At 35.4% G+C, this 27,342-nt stretch overlaps 2 protein-coding genes across 2 annotated transcripts in view; one reads left to right on the top strand and one right to left on the bottom strand.

Annotated features, from left to right (window-relative positions):
- The window catches only part of LOC142337850 (growth hormone-inducible transmembrane protein-like), a 193,548-nt gene that overhangs the window by 99,547 nt on the left and 66,659 nt on the right, over positions 1 to 27,342 (bottom strand). The gene's annotated exons all lie outside the window — the stretch shown is intronic.
- Positions 1,901 to 14,819, top strand: LOC142338145 (C3a anaphylatoxin chemotactic receptor-like). The gene is made up of 5 exons (XM_075387781.1): positions 1,901 to 2,066; positions 7,978 to 8,342; positions 10,190 to 10,507; positions 12,411 to 12,577; positions 14,620 to 14,819. Exons 2-5 carry the CDS (start codon positions 8,000 to 8,002, stop codon positions 14,761 to 14,763), a joined length of 972 nt encoding a protein of 323 aa, XP_075243896.1. The 5' UTR covers positions 1,901 to 2,066; positions 7,978 to 7,999; the 3' UTR covers positions 14,764 to 14,819.

The raw sequence follows: 27,342 nt of genomic DNA, 5'->3' as shown, positions 1-27,342 counted from the left end.
ACAAAAATATTGTCAAAAGTTTCTGGTGTGGTAATTTGGCCAGTTGACACAAATTGTACAATAAAAGCTTATTTAGTGCCAGATTTGATGAAAAAATGGCTGAACTTCGAAAAACGCTGCAAAAAATTTACCCAAGAAATTGGATCAAACTGTTCAACGACAATCTTCTACCTCCAGAGAGAAAATCAAAACACTGTCAAATTCAATTTGATCGTATTTTTCATCAAAATTGTCAAACAATTGTGTAAAAAAGGAGAAAAGAAATTCCGTGGAAAAAACGAATTAAAAAAAAACAAATTTTTTGATAATATATTTTAGGCTAGAGGGGTTTTGTAATGATAGCACTCACAGCTTTCTACGATGATTATATTGATCAGCCAGAAATTATTGAACAAAAAAACCGAATTGAGTATATAGTTCGTCCACCACAAAAGGGGGTTCAGAACAATGAGTTTTTTAGTCTTCTGCTGGGAACTAGAAATTTTTTCAAGAACATTCTGAAATTAGGTGGCTGGCAAAACCAGTTCACAATTGCTATTTGTCAAAATTTTATTTTGCCGTTTTTTCAAAGTATCTAAGTAAAAGTTATTATTAGCAATAATAATAAATTTACTAATTTCGTGTTTATTTCTCTAACAGCATTGCTCTCCCTTCTTTCTAATATTCCACAACTAATTTTCGGAGAAAATTTTTATCTACCAAAACTTTTGAGTTCCTTCAATGGAAGGACTAATTTTTTTAATGAGAGCCAAAAGATGGTTTCAAAGACAGCTTGTGTCATTTTCACAAACTATTACAAAGAACTTTAGTGTGCCTTGAAGAAAAACGTGACTACAATTTGATTTTAGTTAAAACTTTTTGTATGTTTTGAAGTGAATGCTAGGCACTGTTCTTCTATCAATTAATATCGATTATCTTTAGTTATGGGGATGACACTTGTTAGCCGAACAAATAGAAATTTAAAGCACAGTCTGTCTTTGATAAATTCTAATACCCTTCTAAGCCAAATGAATCAAACATTAGTTTGTAGACAAAGGTCTAAAGCATGAAAATAGAACCTTTGCCTCGGACGGCAAAGAAGATAACAAAAAAGATGTTAGTCTTATTTGTATGCTATATGTTCGCGAACCCTCAATCATCAAATTAAATCTGAAAACCGCGACTTTTAACATTTTTAAATAGCTTTGAAATCATTTTTATCTCCTTTGCAGTTAAAGGCATTTGAACCTATTGGTTTTTCAAAACTATTGAAAAATCTCATAAAGAAAGCAATACCCCCCCCCCCCCCCCCCCCGGTGGAATATAGCTATCTATTATTCTCGACAGGTTCATACCTTTATAATGTATATTGGCATGTATTAGCTTTAATGGCTATAATGTCAACTCTCATAAATCCATTATCAGCGTAAAAGTGCTCATTAGGCTGTCCACGGCTGGTTAGAAAAACAAAATTTTATTCAGGAAGAATAGAAACTACCCTGAGAAAATACTCTAAAGAGATATTTCTCTTTACTTCCTCAGAATTTCTGCTCAATTGTCATGACTTCTAATTTTGACTTAAAAAACTAATCACATTATAGTTAAACATTAGATAAAGCTACCAACATAGTTAATTGCAAAAGGCGTGGTTTTGAATAATTTTTAAAGCTTTTTAGGTAAATTTAAGATGCGATCAACCTTTGATATGAGTATTGTTGAGGTTCAAGATATCCATCGAAAACTGAAGATTTATGAAAAGAGAATCTTGTAATTAGAAAGTGTGGTTTGAAAGCACTTAATACCTGTCACTGACATTATTGACTCAAATTGGGGTAATTTTGAAACTCAAAGTTTCTCTCCACAATTTAAAAAGCATCGTTTTGCCCATTAATTTATTTCCTGCAAATGGCAGTTCTCAAAATCTTCACAACAGAAAACATTTCAAATGTTAATTCTTTATAGTCCCTTATAGGAAAAGAAATAATTCGAGCAACTAAATTGAATAATCGTGGCATCGACACTTAAAACAAGTGTATGGAAAACAACAAATCATAAAAACAATAGTCATCAATAATTAGCGACTTCAGGTAAGTAAGCAAATTATTAATCGTAAAGACATCTTTTAAATGAAACTTTCTAAACTCAATAACTTTGAAGTTTCCTGATTAAGATTCTGTAGTTTAGAATTGCAAAATTTCCTCTTTTAGAGACGACTATTGAACATTGCCTGTAATTGTACTTTTTCTTTTAAAAGGTTGAGCTGAAAATGCTGTGATGTTGATAAGAAAGGACTAAATATCCCATGATGAGGTTATTAAATGTTTTTGCACACTCAATTTCGACGATGTTCATGTTCATGCTTTTTGCTGAGTTTTATAAAAATAGCCAGCAACCATGTACAAACATGACCTCTTGTTTACATTTTGACTTGAAGTTAATGATTAGGTCTTTAGTTGCAGGAAAACGTCTCAAACAAGGAAACTTTTCTATACTGTTCTGATAGAAAAAAAATTTTAAACTAAAAGTTAAAAAACAGAAATAATGAGATTGCAAGCCGAAATAGAAAATCGTCAGAATCGTCCCCGAAATTTGCTGAAAGCAAATTTGTCGAAGATTGAAACACACACACACACACACACACACACACACACACACACACACACACACACAATGCCTGCGGGAAGAGACAAAATTGGGGCAAAAGCATCGACATGTCTTTGAAAAAATTAAGTAACATGTCAAAACAAACCAAAGCAGCCTGACACAGTTGGCTAATTTCAACTATCAGAGTAATCATAATCACTCCAAGCAATCTGAAACACTGGAAAAATTGTTTCGGATTTTTTGTTGCTACATTTCTATAAAATCTGGAATGGACTCAGTGATCTTTCGTCCTTGCTAACAGATGCAATATCTTATTCCACTTCCTTATTGGAGCTCAAATGAAAAAAAAAACCCATTTGAGTATATAGTTCCTCCCCCCACAAGTGGGGTTGGAACAATGATATGGAAACTTTCCAAATCAAACGCTGTATAATACGGATAGAAATTGTCTCATCTAATCCATTAGTATCATGTAACTTTACTTGAATCTTTTCTGTTTGTGCCCCGCAGCTTAGTGGGCGCATCCTATTTGCACCTTGGACATATGTGCCATACTTTTTGTGTAATTTTTTTCTTAGTAATGGTACGCGCTCTATAACTGGAGGTGCAAAACGTACTAGGGGTGCAAACAAACGAGGTTCAAAAAATTTTCTTTTGATCGGCCAAGTTGATTCAGCAAAAAAGTTTTTTTTAATCAACTCTAGTTGCCATAACAACAGTTGCATTTCCTAACGTAATAACACGTTAAAGCCCAATTAATACTACAAAATCTACAAAATCTAATAGTTTGTCGCACTCTATTATAAGCACTGTTACCATATAAACAGAGGCAATAAAAGAGTGTGATAAATTTGTAGTCTCATCACGGGAACAGTTTGATAAAATATTTGCGATTGTTGTAATCGCAACGACAGTTATTACATTACCACACAGTTGTTATTACCATCTGGAATTTATTCCACAACTCGGCTGTGCCTTGTAGTGTGATAATTTTTGGATAGCAATAACAATTGGATGGCAATAATATTAATTGCAAAAAAACACATGTACTTTTCAAAACTCGGAATGAATCAAAATGAAAGCTGTTTCTTGATAAACGACAGAACATAAAATTCTGAACTGAATGCTGGACACGTAACCTATACAGCAAAAACTGCAGAATCAGAATTAGTATCAACCAGTTTTACCTACTTTACGATCGACAATTTTTCGTTATTTTGAAATTTGCGTGAAAGTTTTTTATTGAGTTACATTTCATTGAAACTGTTCATTATGTGCTTTTTTATTATCAATCTTACATATGTATGTGTTTTTGCAACAACCTCCAAATTAAATAGAGGATTAGGAACTTCAGGCTACTCTGTTTTTCGTTATGATGAATTTGAGTATGAAGGATGCGATGAATATGAAAATCGATCTTTTATAGAGATACACAAAGTACCACTGAAAAGCTTAAAACATCTTTTTAACTTTTTTTTTACTTCTCAAAAATAAACTGAGGTTTGATGTTTTGAAAACATTTAAAATGGAAGTTCCTTGCAAAAACAAAAGCATTTTCAAAGGGAAAAAATGTCTAGAATCGCTGTCTAATAGCATGAATTTTGTGCAAAATGATTATTCAATAATTCATTAGATTAGTTTTAATGCAACAGAAATTATTCAATAATTTTACTTGTTCTTTTTTATATTGATAGTTATTCAAAAAGTGCGTAGTTGGGACACATCAAACCGTTTTTGGTACCATACAACCTAGCTAATTTATCAAAGAAAAAATATGTGTTCAAATACAATTTGAGTTCAAATTATATTTGAGGACAAAGTGTTTAACAAAACGTTACCTAAAGCTGAAGAAAAAATTGAGTGTTTTCCACATACAGTCCCATGTAAGTGCTATTTTTATTTGATATTTATTCCTGTTCATCCATCTAAATATGAAAATGCAGGTGTTAGTATCCTTATCAAAAAGTATTAGAGATTGTGCATAAAAATTGTTAGAACAAAATTCCAGGAACTGTCATAGCTGAAGTTGGGCTTTGTGGGTTCGAGGTTCTTTTTTCAGATACTGAGTCTCGCTTTACGTTGCTCTGCTGAGCAAATACTGAGCATAACATCATTGAGCAGAATGAGTAAAGAAATAATGTAACCCCGTTGTCTATTAATCATTCAAATGTTCATATTTTCAGAACTTCATGTTTTGTACCAAATCCGACCCAAAAATGACAACAGTCAAAAATCGCTACAAAATTTTCTCGATATTAACACGGCACAGAAAGATTCCCCCAGAAGTGAAGGTTATTTATGGTTAACCAGTTATTTTTTAAACTATTTGCCTGAGTACCCATTAAAAATTTTCATGCCATTTATCATTACTGCCTTTTCTTCTTACCTCGTTTCTAATTTTATCAGCCATTAACCGATTTTAATTGTATTTTTCAGGACGCATTTTTCCCGCGAGAGGCCTTTTGTTTTTGATTTAAGAATACCACCAATTAGTTTTTCATTTTGTTTAAAAAGTAATCAAATTGATCTTAAAAGAAAAATGGGAGCTTCTTAGTCTAGACAACGTTTCTATGTTGACACTAAGACTACTGAGGACTCGCGGCAGTTAAAACTAAATCAAAGAAGATTAGGCCATTATCAACCGCTTTTCGTTTGTTCTTTTCCATTTCCTTGTCAACACATCAATTTCAAAGTGTTCGATTCACGCATTTGTTCGACAAAATTAGTTCTTAATAGATTTATTTTAAAGTTGTCCTCTTAATTGGAAGAAAGTATTTGTCACAATTAGTTTTAAATAATTGATGAAATTTTGGTTGCACTTGATGAATCAAATACAAAAACAATTTAAATCTTTACTTGAAATCACATTATTAATTTTTTTTGCAATTTAAATTTTTTAAAAGATTGTGAGCTGAAACCAGAAATTGGTCCTACTAAAAATTTCATTACAGTTTTATGAGTTAAGCAACCAAGTTTAAGAAACTCGGAAAACTTTTTCCTAGTAAGTCTCTGACCCAATAAAAAAACAAAAACGAAGAAGGTTTCGATTCGAAGACGAAATTTAGCAACCTCATTCTTTGACTCAAACCAGTAAGGCAACGTTTCGATTGTAGTACATGAATGTTAAACAAAATGATTCAGTAAAAATCATTTAAAATTTTATTCGATTTTGAAAAAAGTTCCTTGAAAAATAAAAAAAATTGGGTTCCAACTAGGCAGTAGTATTAAAAACCTGGGTTGAAAATACTGACAAAGAATTTGCATATTTTTGTCCACTTCAAATTGTCAAAAAAATGACAAAACGTTTATGTTCTGTGTTTTTAAATATTTTCTTATTTTTTCTTGAACTTTTCTCCAATTTACGGAACAAACTTTTTTGCTGATCATAATATTTATGTTAGCTAATGTCTTTGAGAACAATTTGACATCAAACAGATACGAAAAAACTTCTTTGGTTCAAAAATTCAAATTTGTGCGACTCTCCTGTTACTTCCAAAAATCTTTATTGCTTGTTACCTTTTATTGCTAAGAAAAATTATCCGTAAAAGCAGTTCTATAATGTTAACGTTGCCTAACATTTTTGGGCATAACAGAAAACAAAACATTGGCCATAAAAACCATTGTTTTGTTGAAAACATTCGTATGCTTTAAAATAATTTGCAATAAAAGCAAAAGTACTCCTTTGGGTAATTTTTAATTTTTTCAAAGAAAAAATTAAAAATTTATCTTGCACAAAACTTTCATCAATCACATTGAACGTTATAAAATTTAATTTTAAATGTGCAACTGAACAGCGCTTTCAATAAACGGATCACAGTAGATGTCGACGTTCTGAAGGAGAAAAAAAGGGTATGCTTTTCGAAATTCGAAATCTCACCAGTTTTAATAGATTATTGAAATACTGGAAACCTTTCGAATAGTCCAATAATATTTTAGTTGCCTATTTATCCAACTACAAAATCATCCAGAGTTCACTTATCCAAAAAGGTAAAGTTATCAAAACAGCTCAGGCTTGTCGTTATCTTGGAGTGTAAAATTATTCAAAACTAACCATTGAAAACTAACCATTGAAGATCTCATTTATTAGTAACATGGCTAATGCAATTCGTTCCAATTTCTTGCAAGAAATCAAATTCCTCTTAAAATAAGAGTTGATGTTTTCAAGTAAGTTTGGCTCTCTCATCTCTTTTTCAGTAGAATATTCCTTCAAACGCTTCAAGCAAAAAAAACCGCAAAACATTAAATAGGCAAATTAATTGGGGAAAAAAGTTTGCTTATTTGGACAAAAATTTGCCACTCCCTTTATTTTCTCATTAAGGATAAAACGTTAGCTTGACGAAGCTACAAACAGATATAAAACACTGGGAAGCATCCGAGGGTGTTAAAATATTCACTAGTCACCAAAAAGCTAAACAGAACAAGAAAACAAATCAATTTGTCAGAAATATAAAGAAAAGGAAGGGGAATGACAAATCTTCGATCTTGAAAAGCGTCCAAAACTGGAACAAATTGCCCTCCTCCGTAAGATCTTTTAACACTAAAACCTGCTTTAAAAAAATTTTAACCGACTTTTCTCGATCAGCACAAGAAAAAACCCGTTAATAGACAAAAGGGAGCCTTCAAATCTTTTTTTACCTATGAGAACGAACAGTCACAATTTTAAGATTTTTATAATAATAACAATATTGATACTATGATTATTTTGTTTAGTGTTTGAAAGCATGTTAATATTTTAACCTTAGGGTTATAATCAGAATAATTTACATGTTTGCAAGATTTGTCAGATTGTTCATTAGGAAATAATTAAGAATTTTGGCTGAAATTTTCAAAATTACTGTTGAATTCCACCAATAGTAAATTCAGGCTCAAGTGGCGAAAAATTGCTAAAGGCCGAAAATCTCCAAAATTAGCTTTGAAAAAAAAACAAAAAAGCACCTTTTGTGAAGAGTGGTTGTCCTCATACCATTATTCAGGAAAGATTTATAACCATTTCATTTTCAAAACTTGGAGCTGAATATCGTTGGATTTGGAGAACCTAGTGCTTTCTGAAAATGAAAATCTCGCGCGAATCTCCATAATTCTTCAATTATAGTTTGCACATTCTTCTAATCTATTCAAAATTTTATCAAAAAGCCCGTGACATTCTTTGAAAATTAAAACTGATGTGACTGCTTTTTTCTTTTAAAAATTAAGACAAAAAACAGATCCTGCAGTTTTTGTGATTTTTGTAGGCTGTTTATTTCGAGTGTTCTATAATAATAACTCTACCAAACAGCGGCTGATAAAATTGATTTTCAGAGCTGAATAAAAGTTTAATTTTTTACTTAGCGCCTCATTTTTGAGTTTTAAGGGTGGACGTTTAAGTTTTAAGGGTGGATTCAAATTACTTTTCAGGAATCTAACTATTTCCAGAAATATGAACAGCACAACAGAAACTGTCTCCCCCACTACTGACGACAGTCATTTATGGGACAGACCAGATCTTCAACTGATGCTACTCATATCATCCTGGGTTGGCACCGGAATCGGACTAATGGGTCTGGTCGGCAACGTTTTGGTCGTCTGGACCGCATCTAATTTTGCCAACAAATGTTCTGGTCAGACGTTCATGATCTGGCTGGCAGTGGCTGACTGGTTCTCGGCGTTTCAAGCTACATTGTTCAATATCACTCTGCCATTGTTGAACTTTGACCCGAGAGTGATGTATGACCTCGTTTGTCGGATCAATGCTTTCTTAATATTTACAACTCGTGCTCTGGGTCAGTAAAACAATTTCTTATCGGTCGCTCTTTTTTACCCTTTAATGTTATAATCGCTTGCCTCATATCAGGTTATGTCGGCTATGGCGGAGGCCGGTAGAGATCAAAGGGCGCAGAGCATAATGCCATAACTGGAAATTTAAAGCCGAATATTTCCCATGCTCTGATTGGTTGAACTTAAACTCATTACATTAGAGGCCATTTTTCTGAAAAAAAATAACAAAGTAGTGTAACGAAGGTCGTAACATCCCGCCCCCCGTCAGAGGGGTTGTGGCAACGGAGAGCCCGAGTGGAGCGCAACCAGACCGCGCACCATAGATAATCAAGCGACAACTAACTACTTCACCACTTCTTAGATTTGTTGTACTTTAATTTAAACTTATCTGATTATTTGGCCAATAAAATCTAAGCATTTAGCTCTGATTCTCATTTTTTCTCATTGGGCTCTGCGCCCCTTCGTCTATAATTCTTAGCTCCGTCGGCTATTATCAACTAAAATGGAAAAATTGCGCTATTTTTTCTACAGAGGCTGATCAAAGGAAAAGGAAATGAGAATCTTGAAAGCTTTTCGATTCATCTTGCAATTAATATTGCAAGATGAATCGAAAACTTGCAAAATTCTCGCAAATGAATAAAAAAACTTCCAGGATTCCAAATCGAAGAATCTTGCAAGCAAGTTGGTACCCGTATGCAGTCATTTGCAAGATTGGTTCCAAGATGTTTGCTGATTTTTTAATTCGTTGACCACTACGGAAAGCCTATAAAGCATATCATTTTATCAGTTAGTTTACCTTCGAAAAATAGAATTATGGTTTCGAAAATTATAAAATTATATAATTTTTGAGTGAGCAATAAAATCTCACTATTGGGCTCTGTCGGAGGTATAAAAAATTACTTGCAGAATTCTATGGAGTAGTTAGATTAACAAACCTAAAAAGGTATACCTATTAGTATTATCCGCCGGGCCGCTAATGTTTTGACCGGTACTGCATTAGTGACCTATAAAAACAATGTTTCCTGCCAACTAGATCTCTTAGTTCTTTGTTATGCTTGCGTCAGAATGGACAAGCATAACCGACTAAGTCGGGCGAATCGCTCTCAAACTACAAGCGAGCGGTTGGCTTCGGTAGCACCTAGCTGGCGGTCATCGCACAGTGATGCTAGCTTTGGGGGGAGTGGGGGAGCGGAGTTGGGGGGGGGGGTGTGTCAAGCGATTGGGGGAGGGTAGGACTGGGAGGGCTGGAGACGATAGTGGGTTCCAAACAGCCAGGTAGAGGAGGGTGGACTGGGGGTGTGGTGGGGATGTGGTTGGAGGGGGGGGGGCGTATATGGGGGTGTGGGTGGGCGCGTGGGCGGGTGGGAGGGGGTGATTGAGTGCTGAAACTTTCAACTTTCGAGATTAAAAACACCCCTTCACGCCATGAAATTAAATTGTCTCCTCAAAACTGTTTTGGTTGAATTGCATCCTTAAGAGACTGTTCAGGCGTGAGGCTGTGAGAGAACTTAAAGCCCTCCGACCGAGTGTTGCGTTGCCTTTTTACCCCATTTTTAGGACGAAAAACCAAATGCGCCAGACAAAACAATCAGTCAAGAGAAAAATTGCGTTGCATAAAAAGACCACAGGACTAATATAATTGCTAAGAACTTCGTTTGAGAGCAATTAATAACATTTAATTGAGTATTGAAGCAGATATCCTGATGGTAGCTATTTTAATATCACTTGCGATCGTAGAAATCATATCAATAAGAGTTGTACAGAATGTTTATAGAGGTTGTATGATTTTTATCCGACAGAAACGGCCCAATATTCTAAAAGGCTCTACATTATATGGCCTCAACTATTTTAGCCACTACCATGCTAACAATCGTTTCATTCGACCGACTGCTGGCAGTGAGCAAACCCTTCTGGTACAAAAACGCCGGAACTGTTTTCAAAGGTCACGTGATCTCAATTGCCGCCTTCATTCTGGTGCCCCTGATATCATGCCCTTATCTTATTGTTACCTCACTTCACGAGGGAGACATATGCACGTTTGATGTGGGTGATCTAATCAATTTATTCCTCACGACGCACCAGTTTCTGTTCGCACTTTCGCCGCCTGGACTGGTCTTCGTGACAAATATTGGCATCATTTTCATGCTGAAACGGAAGAGCTCAGGGAACTGTATTCTGTTTTCCTTCTGTAATAAAATGTAATTTTGGATCTTTTCCGTTTGTGCCCCCCCCCCCCCCCCTCGTACATTATGCGCCCCAGTTACAGAGCACGTGCCGTTACATAATAAATCATTATGTTAAAAAATGGCAAATGCGCCCACTAAGCTGGGGGGGGGGGCACAAACGGAAAAGATCCGTAATTCTTGATAAAAAGATAATTTATGTTTAATGAAAACCAGAGAGATCGGTAATGTGCGTACGCCAAATAGTTTGTCAAAATTTGAAACGTGAATTCTGTTAAATATAGATGGATATCAGCTGCTATTTGAACAGACTTTTCCTGCCTCTTAAATTGCCTATGCACATAAGTCACTGCAAGAAAAAGTAAATTCTGGGATGAAAAAGCTTTGATACATTTTTTGATTTTTTTTGCTCTCTCTATTTCAGATACATTTATACGGATTATCAGTATAATCAGTCAAATAATTTAATGAATTCTAAATTCAGAAATCCAAGCATGAACATCTTTTATAAACCGAAAAAATGAATGAAGGGTAAAGAATAAAATGAAAACAAAACCGGACAGTTCCCGGGTTAAAACTGAAGAATTTCAATTAAGATTAACTTTACTATCAATTTTCTTAGAAAAAGGAGTGTCTTAGCCGTACAAAACAAAAGGAAAATCAAGAATTAAACAAAAAGCTAACAAAAATGTCGTTAAACCTAAAAACCACAACCTGAAAAACAAACTTAATTACTTCGAACGAAGTCATCATTTTGTTGAGGAAAAGCAATGAGGATAAAACACCAAGAGAATAGGTACGAACAGACAAAAGCCGAATTGACGAACTTCATTAATGTCTTTGCAATACAAGTCTTCAAGGTCACTGAAACACGCAACTATGTATCAATTAATACTGAACTGCATTCGACGATTCACAAATTTGAAAGCTTTCTTAAAAACCATTTCCTCGCTCCTCTGGGAATGTATTTTGAAAACAATAAACACCCTTAATCTACTCATTTGTCAATCCGTTTATTGCATTTATGAGATTGAACTCGCAGTTTTTTTATTGCATGTGTCATCAAATGCCAAAATTTTTGGTAAAATTGAAAGCTTTCTTAAAAACCATTTCCTCGCTCCTCTGGGAATGTATTTTGAAAACAATAAACACCCTTAATCTACTCATTTGTCAATCCGTTTATTGCATTTATGAGATTGAACTCGCAGTTTTTTTATTGCATGTGTCATCAAATGCCAAAATTTTTGGTAAAATTGAACCTCCTTATTTTTTCAACAAATCAAAAGTTTGAAAAAATCACTTGAGTCGGTTCAATGGTTCTGAGGGCTTTTTAATGATACCAAATTTATATCTCTCAGAAAAAGATATCCACCGGCCCAAATTTGATATAAAAAATAGGCTGATATCAACTTCCTAACCCCAGTCTAGACCTGGAATTTACAATATATTTAACCCTGAATTTTCTAATTCGAGGATTTAGATTTGGATTTTGATTGTCTAGCCAAATTCCAGGACGCGTTTTATTGTCCAACCAAATTCCAGGACACGTTTAAGTGTCTAGCAAATTCTAGGACGTTTGATTTAGTTCCAGCCAACGTCGAGAACATCGCGCAAAGTCCAGACAATTTCTTTTCATGCCAATGAATTATTCAGGTCAGTTTGTTCATCCTTTATAACATTGGTCGAAGACGTTCTTTTAATAATTCCAAGTCTATACCAGGAAACCCCCATTTCATTGGGGTTTGCAGCAATAAATTCAGTAGCTTTTCATCGCTGTGCTTTGAGCGATGACATAAAGCAAAAATAAAAAGTGTTCTAATATAATTATCCTCAAATGCTATTCTATGGTAACAAAAATACAATTATTTTGGAGGAGTTTGGGTTTAACAGTTCTGAGCTCAGCAATTTCCCGCTCCGACCGTGACGTCACAATTTCTCTGGTGGTTGTTGGAGTGTTGAATGTGGTGTGCCAAGTGTCCAGTTCACTGCTATTGATTTACATTGTGGAACAGCTCACAATTCACTGGAAATTGGGCGAATACTGGATCCCTCTTCAGGTTAATAATCAACATGGACTTCAAACAATCCAGTTTGAGCCTACACCTTTGCTCTTTTCCAAGAGTGCATAATAACTCATTCGATTGGCAAAGCTTTAATTTTTTTAAAAAACACGAAAATCGGAAAATGACATAAGTATATCTAAGAAGATCACGCACGTTAATATTGCAATGTAAAACCATGAAATTAAAGATGTTATCAAACTCAGAGGAGGAGCAGAAGCGTTGATCAAGTTCGGGGGGGGGGGGGGTAACACCCGTGTGGTAGTTTTTATAGTCAACTCTTATAGATCAAAAACTAAAAATCAATATTAAAAAACAACAGATTTTGGTTGCATACTTTTGTTTTGAGTTTTAGTAAACTCCATCAATTAAATCAGTGACTTAAATTCTGAATTAAAATACATTAAATGAGATCAGTGTATGCAAAAAAAAACTCTCTCCACTTGCTGCTTTAACAGGGAGTATAAAGTCAATAAGGTCTCAAAATTTAGAGCTTATTATAGACCACTACTGGAAAATGGAAAATATCCGGTAAGCTTTTTACTTAATTTTTAGTAGTTAATTGACATTAATTACATCGGTGTCTTCTTTCACGCTGAGAGCAACTCAGAAACCGTAAAAATCAGAACCTCAAGCATGAAAATTTAACTAATAGACTTTATTTTGATCAGAAAAAATTCTGATTGCACAAAAATTCTTTAAGGAAACAAACCGGGCAAAAAGCCAACCCAAATAACAAAATGACCAACCAGAAATAACTGCTACAAATAATTAGAAGTAACTGTTGATTCGTTTGAGTCAATTTAATAAACTTCGTAGGGTTTCAATTTTTTGTCTTCAATCATACATCATGGACAGGAGTGTTATTTTGGGTAAGTCTTTAAGAAACCAAAGTAAGGAATAGTCATTTTCTTGCTGAAAAATTCCAACTCTTAATTTTGTAAAAGAGAAAAATTGTCCACAACCAGCATAACATTTTCACTTATAGCCTCAACTCATGGCAAAACACCATCACCATAATTAAATAAAAGTCTTTCTCGATTTTGATTATAATTGTGCAAACTTGAGTTAATATTGAGCTAATTTTAGCTTTTTCTATCAAGTAAGGTCTTCTTTGCATTTTCTGCTGTAAATTCTGTAAATTGTTGCCCAATTGATGAACCTAAGAAAATGCTCAGTATTGTCAGAGCTTGCTATCTTCTTCGTTGTGGAACTGGCTATTCGTTGTGGAACTGGCAAAAAATTGGTCAAGCGAAAAATCGCATAGAAAATGACCCACAGGACTAATATAATGCTGTTCCGCTTTTTCACCCCTATTTATTTAACCCCTATCATTCAACCCCGATTTATTCACCCCTCTATCATTTAACCCCATCTATCATTTAACCCCTCCATCATTTCACCCCGATTTTAATCTTTTGTAAAATAAAGACTATTTAATTAGCAATATAATCATTTGGCCATGCCTTGCGGTCCATGGCCATGCCTTAGCGGCCCGTGGGACTTGATATGAAACTATCACAACCGAACATGGGATTAAGTTATCTACTTAATGCTGACAAAGTATGGCTTTAACGTCGACTCCTAATTGGCGGGATGAAATGATAGAGGGGTGAAACGATATAGGGGTTAAATGATAGAGGGGTTAAAAGATACGGGGTTAAAATATGCGGGGTTAAATGAATCGGGGTGAAAAGAAGTAGAACCTAATATAATTGCTACAAATTTTGTTTGAGAGCAATTAATAATAAACAAGCTAAAAAACACTTAAGAAAAGTTTTCCGATATAATTGGAACACCGAAACGTCGAACCATCTTTGTCAAATATTCCGAGTAATTCTTGATGTTGGGCTATTGGGTTAAATGATCAACGGATTATTTCCCGCCTGAACCTCACTGAAGTTCTATCATCGTCAACAAGAGCAGATATTTAACAGTTTCACTCTCCCAAATGATTGTAGACACTATTTTGTTTTCGAATTTCTACCAGATTGAAAAAAAAAATGAAGCGTAGTCAGAACATTTGTCACATATTTCAGTCATCAATTCTCATCTTCAACAATTCTGTCAACTTCCTAGCGTACATGTTGAGCAGTTCCTACTTCAGGACCACATTCTTTGGTCTTGTAGGCTTCCGGACCCACAGAAACAAACCAAGCAAATCAACAACCGAAACTAAATGATCCCAATATGGATAATCCCTGATATGCCCACCCATTTCCTGGACATTATTTTGCAAATTGACCCTTCAATTGATTTTGTTTTCTTGTGTTACTCGGGTACTAAGTAATAATTATAGCAATAGAAAATCTGGCATAGATACCGGCCATTTTCTTTCTACAATGAAGTATCGCTGACCATGATAGAAAAGCGAGAAATTGGAAAGAAAATCTTCTGCTTTCTTACCCAAGGATTAATCGAATGTTGGATAATGCTAAACAGTAATAAAGTAAAACAGCCATACGAGTTTACAAAGGATCTATTATGAGTGACTTTTGCACATGAACTCTCAACTTTTGTCGATCAGATGAAAGCTGAATTTATTGATCTATCCAAGTTGAGATAGCCACAAAATCGACTAATTTGTTCACTGCATGTCTTAGGTTTCAAACAACAACACTGTCCAATCACATTTCAACACTTCTCTATCAGTTTATCCTTGCCTACTCGACTCACAAGATCAAAATCTGTCGGTCAGACAAAAAACGGTAAACGAAGAGATTTTTTTGCACATTTAAGACCATTAGGACTAAAACATTTCCACCAAACGCTTGAGAGATAATAACTGCAACCGTCCCTTAATCGCAATTAAACGCCAGTGAACCAATCAATATCCGATAAGCTGCTTTCAAACGAAGAGGAGGAGTATCTACATTTAGGGACGTTAGTATCCCTAAGCGCCAATCTCTCTAATATTACAATAATTTACAGTAATCTAATTAGGGATATTACTATTATGTGTTTAGCTGTCTAAGATTCTAAGCTGCGCTGCAATTTGGTGCATCGTTAATTCTTTAGCTCACAAACCTTAAATTCCCATAGAAATGGCCAACAGGGCTCATAACTGGAAAAAGATTTTACGTGAGAAGCATTGAAAGCATTGTTTTCATCTAGATCTTTTGTTCATCAGTGCTCTTTGGGGTATAACATTCTAATTGGAGGAATCAGCGCTTTATCATCCTTAGATAGTGCTTTTAATAAGGAAAAAGGGCAAATTGAAACAAAGACCGCAACTACTTGTCTTTGTGCTGAAAATACGGTGAAAATTTTGGCCTAAAATAGCTCCCCTCCAGCTTAGTGGTTACATAACTTATACAATCTCCCTCTCCCCCATCATAATAAACATATCATAGCGTTGGCTGTATCTTCGGGGTAGTGATGGCTATAATGGGAAAGAACCAGAAATACCAACAAAGGTTCAAACATAAAGATGTCAGTTAAAAGGTGCCGGCAAGCAAATCACAACTCTGAGTTTTTATCGTTAGAAGAATTCTTGCTGCGGACTAACTACAGCCTGAAACCCTATCAACATTCCAAAAGATTTGATTGGTAGTTCCTCTGTTTGTAAGGAGAGTATTGTGTTGTCCCCAAAAAATGTTGCTCTCTCGGCTGCTTGAATACTTCACTCTTGATAATTGAATTAATAATCAAAAAATGCAATGCCAGCAACCAGTAAGGTTAAAGCCAGAGACAGTTAACTGAGTAAACTCAACAATCAAAGAGAAACTTTTCTATCAAAACTAATTATTGGTCCGCAGTAAATCAAACCAATTCAATCACTCTCTCCGCAAGTATCCACAATTCCGTCACTTTACTTCCTAACCCAAATAAGTAGAGTAAGTTATGCCTCCCAGTAGCTATGTTACTGGCCAGAAACTTATAATCTTCGCAACTAAAAATTTTGAATACTTTCGCAGTTTCACTCACTGCAACTACGAAACGATGTTCTTTCGCCAAAAATTTAGTAGAGAACTGCAATTTTCTCTCACTTGAGAACAAACTGCTCCAAACGAGCTTTCTTGTTCTCTCTGTTCTGACTGACGAACCACGGTGTTGTTCCATTTAGAACAATTTGAGCTACCATAAAAGTAAAATAGTGGGCGTAGAAAATTGGTCACGCGCTGTAATTTATCTTAAGTAAGTGTTTGTTCAAGATTACTGAAATTTCGTGGCCAAATCGCATTGATATTTTTAATATGCAACAAAAGATGTGTTTCTGGTTCAAAAGTTCGTATACACGAACATGCCTTCATCTGTTTTTATCCGTTCCAAGTTGCTGATGCTTCTGTGCTTTAGTCTATGAAAACTTTAGCTCACAGTGTGGATCAAGCAATGCTTTTTGACAGTTTTAAACTATTCTTATGATCACAATGATAGAAAAATCACGGAAAACTTAGATATTTCTGCTTTTTCCTTTGTATAAGTTTTGTCAGCATTAGTTTTTTGAAACTGAACATTAACTAGTTTGCTTTCTTCATGGTTGAATGCGGTTTTGAAGTTGACAGATTGACTCTAGTAAAAATAATTGCTTCGTTCATGAAAGAATATTAAAGAAGTCAATTATCGCATCTTTTTTTGTTTGTTTTAAAAACAAAATCAGCAAATTTCAACTTTGGAATACCCGAAAGAAGCTGCTTTTTTTCTCAATGCGCATAAAAAACCCACTCAAAATTTCGGGGCGATAGCGACAGAGGAAGTGGCCTTCGGGGACTTGAGGGGGTTGTAGCCAAATTATGGACGCTTACGTTTTCAACAAATTATTTTCTAGCTGTGAGAATGCCCTTCAAAAAACCCTTGTTTTATTCTGAATTATTCAGATTAGGGATATTACTATTAGAACTGCCAAACTCAAAGATTCTTATGTGTTTGGCCGTCTAAGATTCTTAGCTGCCGTGCAATTTGGTTCATCGTTACTTCGTTAGCTCACAAACCTTAAATTCCCATAGAAACGGCCAACAGGGCTCATAACTGCAAAAAGATTTTAAGTGAGAAGCCTTGAAAGCATTGTTTTCATCTAGATTTTCTGTTAATCAGTTCTCTTTGGGGTATAGCATTTTAATTGGAAGAATCATCGCTATATAATCCTTAGATAGTGCTTTTAAAAAAAAGGGCAAATTGAAACAAAGACCGCAACTACTTGTCTTTGTGCTGAAAATACGGTGAAAATTTTGGCCTAAAATAGCTCCCCTCCAGCTTAGTGGTTACATAACTTATACACTCTCCCTCTCCCCCAACATAATAATCATATCATAGCGTTGGCTGTATCTTCGGGGTAGTGATTGCTATAATGGGAAAGAACCAAAAACACCAACAAGGTTCAAACATAAAGATGTCAATGAAAAGGTGCCAGCAAGCAAATCACAACTCTGTGTTTTTGTCGTTAGAAGACTTCTAGCTGGGGACTAACTACGGCCTAAAACCCTATCAAAATTCTAAAAGATTTGATTGGTAGTTCCTCTGTTTTTAAGGAGTGTATTGTGTCGTCCCCAAAAAATGTTGCTCTCTCGGCTTCTTGAAAACTTCACTCTTGATAATTGAATTAATAATCAAAAAATGTAATGCCAGCAACCAGTAAGGTTAAAGCCAGAGACAGTTAACTGAGTAAACTCAACAATCAAAAAGAATTTTTTCTATCAATACTGATTAATGGTCCGCAGTAAATCAAACCAATTCAATCACTCTCTCCGCAAGTATCCACAATTCCGCCACTTTACTTCCTAACCCAAATAAGTAGAGTAAGTTATGCCTCCCAGTAGCTATGTTACTGGCCAGCACCTTATAATCTTCGCAACGAAAAATGTTGAATGCTTTCGCAGTTTCACTCACTGCAACTACGAAACGATGTTCTTTCGCCAAGAATTTAGTAGAGAACTACAATTTCCTCTCACTTGAGATCAAATTGCTCCAAACGAGTTTTCTCTTTCTCTCAGTTTTGACCGACGAACCACTGTGTTGTTCCATTTAGAGCAATTTGATCTACCATGCATTTGACATATTGACGTGGAAAATTGGTCAAGCGCTGTATTGTATCTTAAGTAAGTGTTTGTTCAAGATTATTGAAATTTCGTGGCCAAATCCCTTTGATATTTTCAAGATGCAACAAAACATGTGTTTCGGGATCAAAATTTTGTATACAACAACTACATGCCTTCTGTTTGTAATCTTTCAAAGTTACTGATGCTTCTGTGCTTTAGTCTATGAAAACCCTAACTCAGCTTGCGGATCTAGCAATGCTTTTTGACAGTTTTAAACTGTTCTTATGATCACAATGTTGGAAAAATCACAGAACACTTAGATATTTCTGCTTTTTCCATAGTATAATTCTTGTCAGCATTAATATTTTGAAACTGAACATTAATTAGTTTGCGCTCTTCATGATTGAATGTGGTTTCGAAGTTGATAAATTGTCTCTAGTAAAAGAATTGCTTCTTTCAGGAGAGAATATTAAAGAAGTCAGTTATCGCATCTTTTTTGTTTGTTTTAAACAAAAATCAGCAACTTTGGGATACCCGAAAGAAACTCCTTTCTCTCAATGCATGTGAAAAATCCACGCAAATTTTCAGGGCGATAGAGACAAAGGAAGTGGGGTTTTGGGGAAAATTTTGGCCTAAAATAGCTCCCCTCTGGTCTAGTGGTTACATAACTTATATACTCTTCCTCTCCCCCATCAGAATAAACATACCATAGCGTTGGGTGTATCTTCAGGGTAGTGATGGCTATAATGGGAAAGAACCAGAAATACCAACAAAGGTTCAAACATAAAGATGTCAGTTAAAAGGTGCCGGCAAGCAAATCACAACTCTGAGTTTTTATCGTTAGAAGAATTCTTGCTGCGGACTAACTACAGCCTGAAACCCTATCAACATTCCAAAAGATTTGATTGGTAGTTCCTCTGTTTGTAAGGAGAGTATTGTGTTGTCCCCAAAAAATGTTGCTCTCTCGGCTGCTTGAATACTTCACTCTTGATAATTGAATTAATAATCAAAAAATGTAATGCCAGCAACCAGTAAGATTAAAGCCAGAGACAGTTAACTGAGTAAACTCAACAATCAAAGAGAATTTTTTCTATCAAAACTAATTAAAGGTCCGCAGTAAATCAAACCAATTCAATCACTCTCTCCGCAAGTATCCACAATTCCGCCACTTTACTTCCTAACCCAAATAAGTAGAGTAAGTTATGCCTCCCAGTAGCTATGTTACTGGCCAGCACCTTATAATCTTTGCAACGAAAAATGTTGAATGCTTTCGCAGTTTCACTCACTGCAACTACGAAACGATGTTCTTTCGCCAAGAATTTAACAGAGAACTACAATTTCCTCTCACTTGAGATCAAATTACTCCAAACGAGCTTTCTCTTTCTCTCAGTTTTGACCGACCAACCATTGTGTCGTTCCATTTAGAACAATTTGAACTACAATATAAGTGACATAGTCGGCTTTGAAAACTGGTCAAGCGCTGTATTGTATCTTAAGTAAGTGTTTGTTCAAGATTACTGAAATTTCGTGGCCAATTCCCTTTGATATTTTCAAGATGCAACAAAAGATGTGTTTCGGGTTCAAAATTTCGTATAAAAGTACATGCCTTCTTTTTTTTATCCTTTCAAAGTTACTGATGCTTCTGTGTTTTAGTCTATGAGACCTTTAACTCACCTTGCGGATCTAGCAATGCTTTTTGACATTTTTACACTGTTCTTATGATCACAATGATGAAAAAATCACAACACATTTAGATATTTCCGCTTTTTCCATAGTATAATTTTCGTCAGCATTAATACTTTGAAACTGAACATTAATTAGTTTGCGCTCTTCATGATTGAATGTGGTTTTGAAGTTGATAAATTTTCTCTAGAAAAGATTTGCTTCTTTCATGAAAGAATATTAAAGAAGTCAGTTATCGCATCTTTTTTTGTTTGTTTGAAAAGCAAAATCAGCAACTTTGGGATATCCGAAAGAAGCTGTTTTTTCTCAATGCACAGGAAAAATCCACGCAAATTTTCAGAGCGATAGAGACAAAGGAAGTGGGGTTTTGGGGACTTGAGGGGGTTGTAGCCAAATTATGGACGCTTATGTTTTCACCAAATTAGTTTCTAGCTGTCAGAATACCCTTCAAACAACCTTTTTTTCTGAAATATTTTGATTTCTTCAATAGAGTCCTAGCAAGAGCTCTAACAAGTAATTTGTTCATTCTGTGTGCCTCAATTATCAAAACTGTTTCATAACTCATAATTTCTACTAAAAACTCCTGTTAAACACATTTTGAACGTCGAATACTAAATTTCCTGCTTTTCTTGACAATACTGATTACCCTTACCATGCGCAAATTAAAATCCCCATGCTTTGGTTTATCGTTAGAGGCAAACAAATATCCTTTTCCTGGAAAAATGCAAAAAAAACTTCCGACAAATCGTTCAAAGCTCATTTTTTGACTATTTCCATTTTTTCGTGCAGTAATTTTTCCTTGTTGACATTCCCATTATATCGTTCCTGAAAACACTAAGCATTAACTCCAGAATTATTGGTGCTCAACTAACGGTGCTTCAATTGCAGAAATCGCTGATGTACTCCAAATCCAGACTTCTCTGATCGTCACTAGCCCTCAACAAGTTCGGAGAAGAACTGCATGACACCTCCCTTCTATATTCTACTATCTTTTTTTCGGCCGGTTAATTCCATCGGCAACTAATTTCTATCATCACGTATTGCTTTCTTGATTTTAAAATGCTCCCAATCATTTTCGTGGTCCGAATGGGAATTCTCGAAGTGTACTGCCACTACATTCTCTCTAAAATAATATGCACAAGCGTTTTTTCCATTTTCAGCTCCAGATCACGTGCCTTTGAAGGTGACAACAACTTATTGTCACCGATCTCTACCTTCTAGATGTGCAACACAACATTCCGATTTGAAATTTTGAACTTTTTCAGAAAATTGTTCTGCTGTAGAAATTTTGCTTTGCCCCACCATCAGTGACTTCTCAATCGCGTTTTGTACAATTTGGTCAATCCAAAAAAATCCTTCAATTTCAGCATAGAAGAAACTCACTTTAAAATTTTTCTCATCTGAATGGAGTAATTGGGGCTCCGATTTTAACGAACTGTTCTTCTTGCGATCTAGCTCTTCCAACTTAATCTGCTTTAAGCAAAAAATCACAATACGCAAACCAACACCACTTCCATCGTGGTCATCGACGAAGGAGTCGGACTTCACTAAATCTCAAAAACATTGCCAATAACTGATTCGTCAGCCATCACTATTTCTGCATTGAAGCTCTGATTCTCCACGATTTTGAAAAATGCATGCGCCAACTGACGCGAAGTTCCAAGCCCAGTTTCAACTTCATTTAGAGTATCAAAGCTACCTCCAACAGTCGCGACAATTTTTGAATCTTGGTTTTGCTTTTTAGTCTGTTTCATCAACTGCATTTTATTTCCAGATCTTGACAAAAAATTCTTTGCCTAAATTTGCAGCTGTAGTCGATTTTTCCCATCTTAGAATCTATCCTCATTTGCCTTTGGAGCCGTGCTTTTACAATTCTTGGTTACTTCGAGACGTGCATCGTCTGTTGGGAAAGTTACAAAACTCTCTTGCAATTGCTCAAAGCTATCTTCAGATGGAGTTTGGGTCAAACTAAGTTGATCATTGTGTAGCAATCCAATTGCCGCTAAAGATATTGTTTACTGCTGTCGTCAAATAACCTTTTTGAGCAACACTAAAATGCGTCATAGCTGAGTTGCCAACATCTATCCATTTGCAAAGTACGGCATGCAAAAACCGGATGTTAAGTATTCACACGTTATCAGCCCAATAGAGCACGGGTTTTGAACTGTCAATTGGTTTTTGGTATTCTATAAGAACAATTCAGAATCACTGTGCCACTCACAAAAGTTTGGATAGAACACATCTTCGTCCATGCAATAAAACTTGTTTTCATCGTAGTTATCGACGAAGCAGTCTTCATCGCTAAAATCGTCGGCACTAAAAATGGCATCATTGTCCATCTCACTGTTAGCAAATGCCTCAAGTGCTTTGCTTCTAAATTCTGCAACTTTCTTGCTTTTACCATTATCCCACCGTACAATGCATCGATCCATCATTTCCTCGAACTGTTCATCTTCGGATTTGGTGTTTGCCTTTATCTGCTCTTCCATTCCTCTGTCAGGATTGAAACTTAGACTGCCACCAATAAAGTTTGAGTCAGCAACAGTCTCCACGCCGGACAAACTGTCACTCCACTTTGAAGTGATCCTCGCCTTACGTAGCTGACCTTCGGCTTTTCTTCAAGCTCTCTTTTTTTCCTAAACCTATAGTTTTTAAGCCAGACCAACGTCTAGTTGAACTATGTGCTGGTTTTTTGGTCATAGCTGATTTGACAGATTCAGTCTTAAGTTTAACGTTCTTATCATTTAATGTCCTAGTCATTTGTTTGCTTGCCAACTCAATTCTGTCAACAACGTCACTTTCAAACACTGGTCTGTCAATTTCACATTGATAGAAAACTTCCTGATCTTGTTCCTTTTCTATAGAGTACCTCCCAAAGGCATTTTCATACATCATTGGAAAATTTGACAGTCTCAATTCAAAAAAATACAAAGCTTCTTGAAGCAGGATACTTTTGATTGGATTTTTAAAAAATCATGTGGCAAAAATTCAATGAATCAAATTCGCACAAATTTTCTGGCAAATATCTCTTGAGTTCTGTCCACATGAACACTTCACCAACATCCAATTAATAATCACGCCAATCCTCTCAAACCTCATCATCAGGCGATGAAAAACGTTTTATAAAACCAAGTCCTGTTATTGTTTTCCAAATTACTACTTTTTATTCTCTGAGGCTTCAAAATCTTCTGCAAATCCTGCCCACTTTTGCTTTTATTTCTGTCTGAAAAATATTCTCAATCTATCTGCTCGTGTACTTCCACCTCTACGCTCAGTTTGAATTCTCGTCCCAAGAAAAATCACTGACTGTCTTCCAAAATAACTGTCCCTCGAAAACAATTGTCTCCGCTGCCCAAATTCATTAAACGTTTTTCTTCCTGCAAGTCTTACAGGGTCTTTTCGATTATCCTCAGCGGGCTATCCCGACCGATCTTTTGATTGGGTCGCCAGCTGTGTGCACTCGTCGTCAGTCTCTCAGAACTCTAATTGCACTCGTGTTGTCTTCAATTTTTGTTCAACAATTCCCTCTTAACAAGAGAGCCCACCGGAGCGCCACTGTAAAATTTTGTAAATTTTTTGCTAGAAGGCTTCTAGTTTGTGATTGATTAGCGCCCAAAACCCTAAATCTGCCCACCCAGAAGCATCACTGCAGAATTATGCATTTTTAGTCTTTAGCATTGACTGATTAGCGTCCAAAACCGTATCAGAATTTCAAAAAGTTTTTTTTAAAGTTCCTCTTTTTGTACGAAGGGTACTGTGTTTTCCCCGAAAATATTGCTCTCACGGCTGCTTGAAAACTTCACTCAATGTAAATTAATCAAAATATTTAATACCAGCAACAACTAATGTCATTCCCAGTGACAGTTAATGGAGTAACTTCATCAACCAAACGGAGTTTTGTTATCAAAACTAATTAATGGTCCACATTAATTCAAACCAATTTAATCATTTTCTCCGCAAGTATCCACAAATCAATCACTTTACTTCCTAACCAAATAAGTAAAATAAATTCTGCCTACTAGTAGCTATGTTACTGGCCAGAAATTTATTATCTTCGCAACAATGAATTTTGAATAACTTCGCAGTTTCACTCACTGCAACTACGAAACGATGTTCTTTCGCCAAGAACTAACTCTATAACAACAATTTTCTCTCACTTGAGAACAAACTGCTCCAAACAAAGGGGCTTTTCTTTCTCTCGGTTTTGACCGACGAAAGATTGTTCTACAGCCTCGCAAAGTTTTCTCTCAGACTCGCTCTCTTGTGTCTGATGGTTTTTCTTGTGGTTAAGGATGCCCAACCTTATCAGTTCTTATCAGCAAAACGAAACGGGTCGTTCCATTTAGATTATTTTGTAAGACAAACTTATAAATGAATTAGTGGGCGTAGAAAGTTGTTCATGAGCCGTAGTGTTCTTAAGGTAATCGTTTGCTCAAAATTAACAAAATTGGGAGGCCAAAATGCTTTAATATTTTCAAGATCAACAAAAAGTGTGTTTCAGGTACAAAAGTTCGTATACAAGTACATGACATCTGCTTTCACCCTTTCCATGTGACTGATACTTCTCTGCTTGAGCCTATGAACGCTTTTGCTCCCTTTGTGCTTCTAGCAATGTTGATTTTTAGTCAGTTTTTAACTGTTCTTATGATCACAATGATGGAAAAATCAACGAAAACTTAAATGTTTCTGCCTTTTTTTGTATAATAACAAACCTTATATTATTCTGTTAGCTTCAATCGAGACTTAGCAAGAGTTCTAACAAGCGTTTTGTTCATTTTATGTACCTCAAATATCAGACCTACTTCCTAACTGATGTTTTCTACAAAAAGTTCAGGTTAAACACTTTTTGAACTTCCAATAATTTAATTGCTGCTTTTCTTGACAATATTGGTTACCTGTACTATACAGTTACCAAAATTATATTAGTGTTTCCTTATCCTAGCTCTTATTTCAAGTAGGCTCTTTGGTTTTTTCAAAGTCTCCCTGATAAATTAGAACTGACTGACAAAATTCGAATATAACAACTACAACAATTTTTTGCGTCATATTCCAAGATCTATGCCAAATATCTTCTGCTAAGACAGAATTACTTCTGTTAAATCACTCAAACTAATTCTCCTGATCAAGGACTAACGGGTTTGGATCCAAAAAAACTTTTGCAATACAAATCAAAGATTTTTTCAACTCACTTTTTTGAAGTTTTTTTTCTTCATGCATGTCCCTTCAGCCAATCTTTTGTTCTATTAATTTTGTTATAGAACCAAACCCGTTTGGTTGTTGTGCATAGAATCCAAATCTTTGCTGATTTACACCATAAAAGTATCAGTTCTTAATGATTGAAGGTCTTTGCTCCGGTCATGTGCAAAATAAAACAATTGTTAATGTTTTTTCAAGGGCAATTTTCTTTACTTTTTCACACAAGAATGCTTGTGACAAAAAAATTATCTTTTTTCATTGTTTACTGTTCCCCATGCTGTGGATAATCGCTAGGGGCAAACAAATATCCTTTTTCCTGGAAAAAAGAGTGTCCGACAAATCCTTCAAAGCAAATATTTTTATTTCTTTCCTTGTTTGTGCAGTAATTTTTCCTTGTTGACTTACTCATTATATCTCTCCTGAAAACGCTAAACATTAACCCCAGAATTGCAGCTGCTTATAGGGAATACATACTCTGTTTATCACACTAAAGTGGCTTTAAAAGGTGTAATTTTGGGTGTTTGGTGGGAATTCACAAATAAATATTATTGGTTTTCCCAGGTTTTTCCATTGTTTTTTTTTGCTGTAATCATACTTGGTTCTTTTCGGTTGATTATCTCTGAGTCTCATTCTAACTATTTCTGACAACTTCATCATTTTGTGAAGCTAGTCTTTCTATTTTGTTTACGTAAAAAATAGCGTTAAATTCCACCCCAACTTACATCGCTTAAGTTCGTTCCTTTTGTTTACATTGTCAATATGCTCAAGATTAGCTCTCAAACACTGCAAACTAATTAACCACCCCTCAATCTCATGTAGTCTCAATGTATCTGTTTTGAAATTCCACAGTTAATGCACTGCAGACTAAAAGCCTAATTAATACTGCTCCGCTGCGATTAAACAGAAACAAAATTATTTTAATTTTTAATAATCGTAGTCTGATTCACTTTTTTTGCTTGTCAGACCTTCGTCAAGTCTCTTTTCAGAGATAAAATTTGGGTAGCGTACTGGGATGGGACCTCGGATCTCTTACATATATCTCCATCTACAACCAATTTGCCGTAAAACTGTCACAAATTGTTTTCAAGAATAATTTATTTAGCATACGTTGATACAAAAACTCAAATTATAAGTTTTGTTCATTTTTATTTTTCACGTTTCTAAAGATGCTCCCCCAAGGGCGATACGATTCTTGTTTGCTGTTGCGTTTCATCTTCGTTCTCGTTCGCTGGTTGAGACAAGTCCACATTAGCATTTAACTGCACAGCAGCTGAGGCAGCAGTCGCTAAAACATGGCCCGATCAATAATTGTTCACATAACGACCGCAAATGTTATGAAGAAAACCACTCAATTCTCACAACGCAAAAATGTTTTAGAATTTCAAGAAAACAGATACTTGTCCATTATCAAAAAAACTGTGGTTAAATAAACCATGCTACCTTACAAAGACTCTTCATAAAAATGTCACGAGCAATTTTGTCACCAGTATTTTTAGACCCATAGTTGCAGCGCAGTCGAAACTTCGAAAAACTCCCAACATGCAAAGGAACAATGCTAATCTCTGCATGTTATAAATTTTAATTCTGCTGGCCTTTGAAACGTTCGATAGCGTAGCGACTCTGGGACTATCTATAACATATTTGAGTGGCACAAGTAATTATAGTTAACAGATAGGGCTACAAAATTGATAAGCAGAGAGCACGGTACAGAAATTCTTTTAAAATCAGCAGCTGCTGCAAGCAATGCTATCAATCGAACTCAAAATTTCATTTAAAATACTAATAATTTCTGAATTTTCCTCTGATTCAGTACTGAATTTGGTTTTGAGTTAGGTACGGGATAGCAACTAGTCAGTTTTTCAACATTCTTTACGAGCTAGTGTCACGAAAGTGAGCTTTTGTTCCTTT

This window comes from Convolutriloba macropyga, chromosome 4, assembly GCF_964194025.1.
Source record: "Convolutriloba macropyga chromosome 4, txConMacr16.3, whole genome shotgun sequence".
Classification (NCBI taxonomy): domain Eukaryota; kingdom Metazoa; phylum Xenacoelomorpha; order Acoela; family Convolutidae; genus Convolutriloba; species Convolutriloba macropyga.
Note: the sequence above shows the minus strand (reverse complement) of the source record. Positions and strands in the feature narration are given on the sequence as shown.

What these genes read in the sequence shown, in the direction of transcription:
- LOC142338145 (XM_075387781.1), top strand. Translation starts at nt 8,000, where the DNA reads ATGAACAGCACAACAGAAACTGTCTCCCCCACTACTGACGACAGTCAT. An exon ending in ACGGAAGAGCTCAGGGAACT is followed by an intron (nt 10,508 to 12,410) that starts GTATTCTGTTTT and finishes TGGGTTTAACAG; the next exon opens with TTCTGAGCTCAGCAATTTCC. An exon ending in AATACTGGATCCCTCTTCAG is followed by an intron (nt 12,578 to 14,619) that starts GTTAATAATCAA and finishes CACATATTTCAG; the next exon opens with TCATCAATTCTCATCTTCAA.